We start from the raw sequence: 8,732 nt of genomic DNA on the forward strand, positions 1-8,732 counted from the left end.
CTCCACTAAGCTTTATTGGCTAAAAATAAAGTGCTTAGTGCTTCCTAAGGCCCACTTGTCGACTTTACAATCCAGGATGACTGGCTCTGAATTCACAATCTAGGATGACTGGTTCTGAGTGAGAGACTACACCATTGTGGTTATCGGGGGTCATTAAGATCTTTTTTGTACAGTTCTTCAGTGTATTCTTTCTATCTCTTCTTGATCTCTTCTGCTTCTATTAGGTCATTATCACTTCTGTACTTTACTGTGCCCATCTTTGGATGAAATATTCCTTTGATATTTCTAATTTTCTATGTCTACTGACTAAAAAAAAAAATCACCTATCTATGTACCCACTAGATTAGGCACCAAGTTTGCCACAAAACTTCCTGTTTATAATCTAGCACTAGCCCCCAAAATAAAGAGCCTGTGAACATGCACTGCTACAGAAGAACAAAAATTCTGAGGTCAACACTTTATCCTTAAACAGTTTGCTCTAAAAAAATTCTCTAAAACATCCTTAGAAAGCCCTTTGTCCCAGATATATAGCCATGTGGCTGTCAGGTGTTCTCTATGCCTCCATCCTGCCCCTCTTTACACACAGCAGACACACTGTACTCAACCCCATTTCAGAACAGGAATAATTTATTTCTCTGAATATGACTTTAATAATATTCCAGAAGTATTCAGTAGTCAAAGTTTTCTCCAAATCAAGAAAAAAGAATCCAACATAATCAGCAAATATTTTGTGTGTGTATCCATGTATATACACACATGTAATTTAAAAAATCTCTTTCTGTAATTTAGTTCTGACTTCTAAGTGACAGAAGCAGTGAAAGACTCGATGTTGGAGCACCCTGTGATAAGGCTTTTTCAGGGTGATCAGTTTCTTGTGAATTATTCATTAGGCTTGCTCCAATTCCACAAGGACTCCACCACAGTCACTAGGATGGAGAAAGATCACTGGTTTTCCATGTGCTCCTATTTTGGCCTCTTCACTTAAAATACGAATCTTCTTTTCTTTCAAATCCATCACAGCCACATTTATATTATCCACCTTGAGAAAAGGAAATAAACAAGAACACATCTGAGATCATAAAAATACCAAACTATAGTATCGTAAGACATAGAAGAAACTTTGCAAACGTGTGTCTAACTCCTCTGCCTTTGGGCAGAACCATTCTTTAACCATCACAAAAATGAGAGTTTGCTAAATTTTCCTAGGTGAGCAACCATAGTGCTTAAGCATTTTCTCCATTAGTAAACATTTCTCCTTAGGACCTAAATGATGTCTGCTTCACTTCATGGCATGTTCTTGTTGCAGCACTATTGATGATTCTTCACAAGTTATTTTTCCTAAGAGTCTTGGCTTCCTCATTTACAAGAGAGAGATGAGGTCCACCATATATATAGCTAAGAGTTCAAAATGAGATAACAGATGAGAAGCTCTGAGCACAGTTTGTAGAAGGTACTCAACAGATATGAGTGCCTCCCTGATCTCCAAACCGCCCATCTGCCAAACTGTCTGATTATTACTTTTATTTTGGCCATGCAGTATGACATGTGGGATTTTAGTCCCATGACCAGGGATCAAACCTGTGCCCCTTGCACTGGAAGTGTGGATTCTTAACCACTGGACTACCAAGGAAATAACCGGTTATTACTTTTGAGATCAGAACTTCATATACATGAAAATCACTATTAAACTGTCACCAAAATATCTTTCACCATTCTTGAAAAATCCAGACATGTATAATTTTGCAAATCTCTTCTAAGCCATTTCTATTTTCTTCATATTTATTGGTAGTCTAGAAAGGATCAAATGTGTTTCTGAATACTTGATGGAAGAGTGGTTTTTCTCATTTCTGAGGGCTTCTCAGGTGGTGTTAGCATAAAGAACCCACCTGCCAATGCAGGAGACATAAGAGACACAGGTTTGATCCTTGCGTCCAGGAAGATCCCCTGGAGAAGGACATGACAACCTACTCCAGCATTCTTGCCTGGAGAATGTCATGGACAGAGGGTCCTGGAGGACTACAGTCCATAGGGTCACAAAGAGTCAGGTGCAATTGAGCGACTTAACACGTACCTGTCTTAGAAAGTCATCCTCCTAGACTGGGAACCCAGTAAGTAGATAGAAAAGGATAGTAAGAATCCCTACATTCTGAGGCAGTTCTACATCACCCTGGAGTTTAATGATCTAACAGCTTCACAAACAATTAAAAAAAATACAAAGCCCCAGAGAGGATAACATCCATGTAAACAAATATAGACTTAACAAATTTCACATTTATACAGACTTATTTTCAAAGAGCCAAGGATTACATACTGCCTTTTAAAACTGGTTGAACAATGGATGAGGATACCAAATGTTACTAAAAATAAACTATAATTTCTTCAAACAGAGTACATTCTTTCTGAACACAAGCACTCGGTGGAGGATATGCAGTAGGTTCTCTAATATGTTTGCAATGTGAACTGAATAAATACTTGTGTTCACGCTGGAATCCAAACCCCCTCTTTCCTGGACTGAGAATGAAGCCTAACTATTAATTATGTCATTTTTAAAATCAAGAGACCTATCCTACCAAAATAATGTAAATCAAAGCATAATTAATACTGCTGATATTCCAAAAGCAAGTTTTCAGAACATGAACATTTATGGATAAAGCCTCTCTAAAGAGACTGTTCTTGTCTAACATTTTTTTTCCCCAGAAATTGTTAGCAGATGCAACTGAGAAGATGTGAGAAATCACAGTCGGTAATTGAATATGTATTGCCTTTGTAATACAGGTCAAGTTATTAAAATTTTAAAGGTAGAAAATAATTATAATACTTAGCATGTATATGGAAATTCTTACTTTATAAAGTCTTGTCACTTGCTTCTTCTAATTGCCTTGTGACAAGGAAAACAGTGTATTCCTACTGCACAGAAGGTGCACATGATCAGTAAATACCATAGCAAGAACGCAAACCTGTTTTGGCCAACTTCAGTGGATGCTGCTGCTGCTGCTAAGTCGCTTCAGTCGTGTCCGACTCTGTGCGACCCCATAGACAGCAGCCCACCAGGCTCCCCCGTCCCTGGGATTCTCCAGGCAAGAACACTAGAGTGGGCTGCCATTTCCTTCTCCAATGCATGAAAGTGAAAAGTGGAAGTGAAGTCGCTCAGTCGTGTCTGACTCTTCGAGACCTCGTGGACTGCAGCCCACCAGGCTCCTCCATCCATGGGATTTTCCAGGCAAGAGTACTGGAGTGGGGTGCCATCGCCTTCTCCAACTTCAGTGGATAGTGACAGTTAAATCCAAACTTCAGTGAGACATATTTTCATTATGATTTGCAGTCTTCTAGAGGGAAAGAGACTATATCTATCGATCCATCTTTGAAGAGGACCAATATTACTATGATTTTTTCCAGTAGTCATGTACAGACATGAGAGTTGGACCATAAAGAAGGCTGAATGCTGAAGAATTGATGCATTCGAACCTGGATGCTAGAAAAGACTCTTGAGAGTCCCATGGACTGCAAGGAGATCAAACCAAATTGAAGAAATTTAAAAAACATAAAAGACATTTTAAAAGAGAAATTTACAACACCAAGGATTAAAGTAACTAAATACCTCAATGCAGACATGGTGCATCCCTCCAGCCTTGTTTTTCTTTAGGAATCCTGCAATTGGACTGTCACTTCCCAGTGGGTGCAGCAGCTCCATCTTGGTGTTTCCCAGGTTGACAAAAACGACGGACACTCCATGCTCTGGAAGAGGGACCGGCTCACCCACCTCAGCCCCCAGAACATTTTTGTAAAATGCTCTGGCCTTTTCCAAGTCTGGCACTGCGACTGCAACATGGTTGAGTCGACCCAGGTTCCATACAGGGCCAGCCCCTGGGTGTGAGGACAGTGACGCGGAAGTTCTTACTGTTGAAACTGGAGTCCGAAGTCTGGGGAAAAGCCCTGAAAAATTGAACTGCCATTGACATCCCTCTTTTGAGAATTGATGTTTTTCTAAAATTAATTTTTAAAAATACATGTAAAAATTATTTACTCATTCTTTTTAATTAGGGAAATTAAATCAGAGGAGATAAATGAAAAACGTACATCAGAATTATTCATCTTGCTCTGAAATAACTGTCTGGAATTAAAAGGCTAATTCTGAACTTTTTATTCACTGTTGCTTTGTTTTTGGCTGCACCATGTGGCTTTTGGGATCTTAGTTCCCTAACTGGGGACTGAACTCACAGTCTTGGCAGTGAAAGCACAGAGTCCTAACCACTGGGACACCAGGGAATTCCCTTCTGTGCTTTTTAGATTCAGGACAAAGGGTGACATTTTTCATAATAATTTATATTTACCAATAACACTTAAAGGAAAGCTGCATATCACAAACATTCATTTGTTACTCTCTGTATTTCATAAAGCATAAGTTTGAATGTAACAGTGAAATGACATGCATTTAACGATGAGAGCAAGGAATTTTCTTCTCTACCTACAACCAATTTTTTTGTCTTATATTCTGGAGTAAGTTAATGAAAGTCATAACTATAAGTACCTTTTAATGTGTACTTTATTTGGATGATTATCAACTAAAGAAAATATCTCATTAGGGGAAAAAACAGGCAAAGATCAAGAGGGTACTTAAATCTATGAGAACTTTCTCTGAGTCAGTTTAATTGTTCTTTTTATAATTTTGAAAGACTAGAAGCAGAAATGCCTCTAAATGTGAAGAAAATTTGCATCTGGAAATAGAAGCAGCCTGCAATGTGTTCTTCCCCAAACACTAGACTTAAAGAGCTGGACTCCCCACAAGAATGAAAATCACATGTAAGTATGAGGTCTAAATATAATCTTGCAAAACTATACCACTTAATAAACAAGTATGAAATAGCAAATTGAAGAACACGCATTTTATTTTTATTTATTAGGCTGCACCAGGTCTTAGTTATAGCATGCGGGACCTTTCATAGTTGCAGCATGTGAGATCTAGTTCCCAGACCAGGGTTCAAACCTGAGCTCTTTGCATTGGAAGCTTGGAGTCTTAGCCACTGGACCACCAGGGAAATCCCAAGAACACATAACTTAAACAAAGAGTTGTTAGTTTTTAATGAAAAACACTTTAAATAGTACCTAGTATCACAGAGCTTCGGCTAACCTAAAATTATTAATAATTTCCCTTTACTAAAATTTTTGATTAACAGGGAAATTAAAGTGGCACCATTTGATTTGATTGAGGACTGTATGGTCTTTCTTGTCGGGAAGGCAGTCTCCTCAGCCTCAAGGGGAGGGGCCTGGGCCTGGAATGCTTCACCAAGTGACACAGAGCCCACAGCCTGAGTCACTCTTATCACCTTGTGCGGCCTCTCCCTCACTCAGGATCAATGACTACTCCTTTGTTTCTGCTTAAAGTGTGACAGTCACACCTGTCCTCCGCAGGGAGGGGACAAGGTTCCTTGTACTGTGGCACTGTGGCAAAGGGGAGTGTGTACAGGCAAAGTGTTCTGCCCTAGCCACAGGGAGATAGACCTGCTGGCCATGGGGGACAGACATCCACTACTGACGTCATCTTGCTCTGTGTCTTCTCCACACACTGTCCCAACTGGTGCTCGTGTTCTCCTTGGAGACTCCAGTTCTTTGGACTCAGTGTATCACCATGAAATTCAATTGTGCTCCAAGCCAGTACACACATAAATATACCATTTAAAGCAAATTTCATAAAAAGAATACCTAATCCTTACTAGATGGGATGTGTTCTAATCTTTTCTCTTTTATTTTAGTTTAAAAAAAAATACTGGTCCTACCTGCTAAATATCTGCCTTGCTAGTGTCTTGTAAAAATTAGGTATTTGATGTAAATATACTACTAGCGCAAGACATATATAACTGGCAAACAATAAATTTGGCCATTCTTATTGTTAATGACACACAGTGACTGCTGGTTCAGTGGCAAGCAGGGTTCTGTGGAGACCAAGGAGCCATATGAAGGGCACAGTGAATTTTAAAAATGCTAACAACCAAGAAAATCATTGGTCAGAGTGCAGAAATGGCCCAGTCTCTACGCCTTCTCCACACCGCTGGGATCTTTCACCCGGACAGATCCCATGGTTTAACACCTCGCTGATTTGACCTTTCTCCCAATAAAGACCTACAGGTTATCTTAACATTAGAGTTATGCAACAATACTACCACACAATCTTGCCTAAGCAAATGGTGATCACAAATTCTGAAACAGGAGTGCACCGTGAGGTGGTCCAGATCTGCCTATTAGTTTTGATGGCCATAAATTAGAGAGAATAGTCATAGTTCAAGAGAGTACTTTAATAATCTTCCCACTTAGAGGGGGAGAAAAAAAAAAAAAACTGGTCTGATTTTCTTCCAGGTCACCCTGAGTGGCAAAGCTGGGTCTCAAGTCCAGGTCTGTCTGACAACAAAGTTGATATTGTTCAACCATGATGTTTAATTTTCCCATTCTACTAACATTATGTACCATTTTTTTTAGCTGAGCTGTGTGGCATGTGGGATGCTAGTTCCCCAACTAGGAATCAAACTCATGACCCGTGCATTGGGAGCATGAAGACTTAACCACTGGACTACCAGGGAAGTCCTTCTTTACCATTCTTTGATTCTCAGTTTCTAATATTGTTAGGGTAAATCCTATGAATAATATCTATTTTCTAAGAAATAGCTTTCTAAGAGATGAGATGACTGTTTTGTAAGTATTTTTTCATGTATATATCACCTCTTTAAACTGATCCAGGGGAGAAGGCAATGGCAACCCACTCCGGTATTCTTGCCTGGAGAATCCCACGGACAGAGGAGCCTGGCGGGCCCCATGGGGTCGCAAAGAGTCAGACACAATTTAGCAACAAGCATGCACACACATCCTTTAGGCCCAACGTGTGCAGTTTGGCTCATCTCATTAAAGATGCTTGATGTCATCATTGGTTAATTTCCTTTTATTTTCCCATAGACTTTTTCATAGATGCTATTTTTCAAAATCTGTATGGCTTTTTTTTTTCCTGCTTGTTTTGTTCTGCTATGAATTGCTTTGCTTTAGTGAACTTGTGCTAGTATACTTAGCTCACAGACGTTCAAGCCATTGTGAATTTTCCTCATCTCCATAAATAGTTCATCTGTGCTTCTCCCTAATGACGTTTTATTTTTACCCCCATAAGCAACTAAGGTAGAAAAATAAAATGTTTACCATGGAAAAAAAAAAAATAAACTGATCCAGGGCTGAAACAGTTACAACTATTACGGTGCACTTTGTATAGGGCTCATCTCTTAGATTTGGTGACTTGCAATGATAGATGTGTAAGACATTTTCTGACTGTAAGAAAGACTATGTTGTTGTTGTTTAGACGCTAAGTAAGTCGTGTCCGACTCTTTGCAACCCCATAGACTGCAGCCCGCCAGGCTCCTCTGTCCACAGAATTCTCCAGGCAAGAATACTGGAGCGGGTTGCCCTTTTCTTCTCCAGGGGATCTTCCGAACCCAGGGATGGAATCTGCGTCTCCTGCTTGGCAGGCAGATTCTTCACCACTGAGCCACCTGGGAGCCAAAAACAGTGATCAATAAAGTACTTGTTCAGTTAGAGACGGGGCTTTAAAGGACTTCAACTGTAAGTTTCAAGACAGCATTTTCTACGAGAGAAACCTAACATTATTTAGGGTTCATGCCCTTGAACACTTTTTGAAGGTGCTCAGCTTAAGTATTTGTCACGTATGTTCAGGAGTAACTCTGAGATATCACCACTTGGTAACTCGTTCCCATCAGGGAATTTCAGATTAAGAGAAATAGCTACCCCTGATGAAGGATGAAGAAAAAAAAAAAGAGGAGAAAGTAGATGAACTGGGATGTCAGAGAACTTGAGAGGTTTTGTTTCTTTTTTAATGGTGGTATAGAGAACTCAAGAAACCTTCCACATTCGTCTGCTGCTTTCTTCCCTGGCTTTAAACAAGATCGCGAATATCTTAGGGTACGTGGGAAGAAGGCACACACCTTCCATATTCTTTACACAACTGACCTTCCAGAGTGGACCGGGAGTTCAGCCTGCGTTTTCAGTGCTTCTTCTGGTTCCTCCCCCGTCTCTCACTGTCCCTCTGCCATTTACCACATTTTCGTCTGGCTCGGCCTGGCTGTCCCTTAGCCGGACGACCCCGCCTCCGGGACCACACAGAGAATTGCTGACCGTCAAACGCAAAGTTTGAAAGAAAGTGAAAGTGAAGTCGCTCAGTCGTGTCCGACTCTTTGCGACCCCGTGCACTGTAGCCCACCAGGCTCCTCTGTCCATGGGATTCTCCAGGCAAGGATACTGTAGTGGGTTGCCATTTCCTTCTCCAGGGGATCTTCCTGACCCAGGGATTGAACCCAGGTCTCCCGCATTGCAGGCGGACACTTTAACCTCTGAGCCACCAGGGAAGCAAACACAGAAGGAAATCCCCAGGCTAACCCGACGCGTCCCTGGGAAGCTCTAAAGGCGCTGACAGCAGCCAAGGAACGTGCCTCGGGGGCAGACCGCAGCAGACCCAGGTGTGCTGACCACACGCGGCCTTTTCACGCCCCGGCCTCCCTTCCCGCGAGCCCCCCCTCCTCGGACAGCCCCGATCCCGGAGTATTCACCTGCGGCGCTCGCGGCCGCCACCTTCAGCACTCGTGCCATCTTGGGAAGCATCTGCTAATTCCAGACTTGCAGTTCCGTGGGAGGGGCGACTGTGCGGCAGGGGGCTGGACACTCGTGTTAGGGGCGGTGCGAGAGGC

The 8,732-nt window shown here is 41.5% G+C and overlaps 1 protein-coding gene across 1 annotated transcript; it reads right to left on the reverse strand.

Annotated features, from left to right (window-relative positions):
• Positions 1–606: 606 nt before the first annotated feature.
• On the reverse strand, positions 607–8,710 carry MCEE (methylmalonyl-CoA epimerase). Its single transcript, XM_027521252.1, has 3 exons — positions 8,595–8,710; positions 3,599–3,933; positions 607–1,039 (listed from the first exon to the last, which is right to left on the reverse strand). The coding sequence occupies exons 1-3, from the start codon at positions 8,644–8,646 to the stop codon at positions 887–889; spliced, it is 540 nt and encodes a 179-aa protein (XP_027377053.1). The 5' UTR covers positions 8,647–8,710; the 3' UTR covers positions 607–886.
• Between the last annotated feature and the right edge of the window lie 22 nt (positions 8,711–8,732).

The sequence above is a fragment of the Bos indicus x Bos taurus genome, chromosome 21 (genome assembly GCF_003369695.1).
Source record: "Bos indicus x Bos taurus breed Angus x Brahman F1 hybrid chromosome 21, Bos_hybrid_MaternalHap_v2.0, whole genome shotgun sequence".
Lineage (NCBI taxonomy): Eukaryota > Metazoa > Chordata > Mammalia > Artiodactyla > Bovidae > Bos > Bos indicus x Bos taurus.

What these genes read in the sequence shown, in the direction of transcription:
- MCEE (XM_027521252.1), bottom strand. Translation starts at nt 8,646, where the DNA reads ATGCTTCCCAAGATGGCACGAGTGCTGAAGGTGGCGGCCGCGAGCGCC. An exon ending in GGCGGCCGCGAGCGCCGCAG is followed by an intron (nt 3,934 to 8,594) that starts GTGAATACTCCG and finishes TCAATTTTTCAG; the next exon opens with GGCTTTTCCCCAGACTTCGG. An exon ending in TGCACCATGTCTGCATTGAG is followed by an intron (nt 1,040 to 3,598) that starts GTATTTAGTTAC and finishes CCTTTTCTCAAG; the next exon opens with GTGGATAATATAAATGTGGC.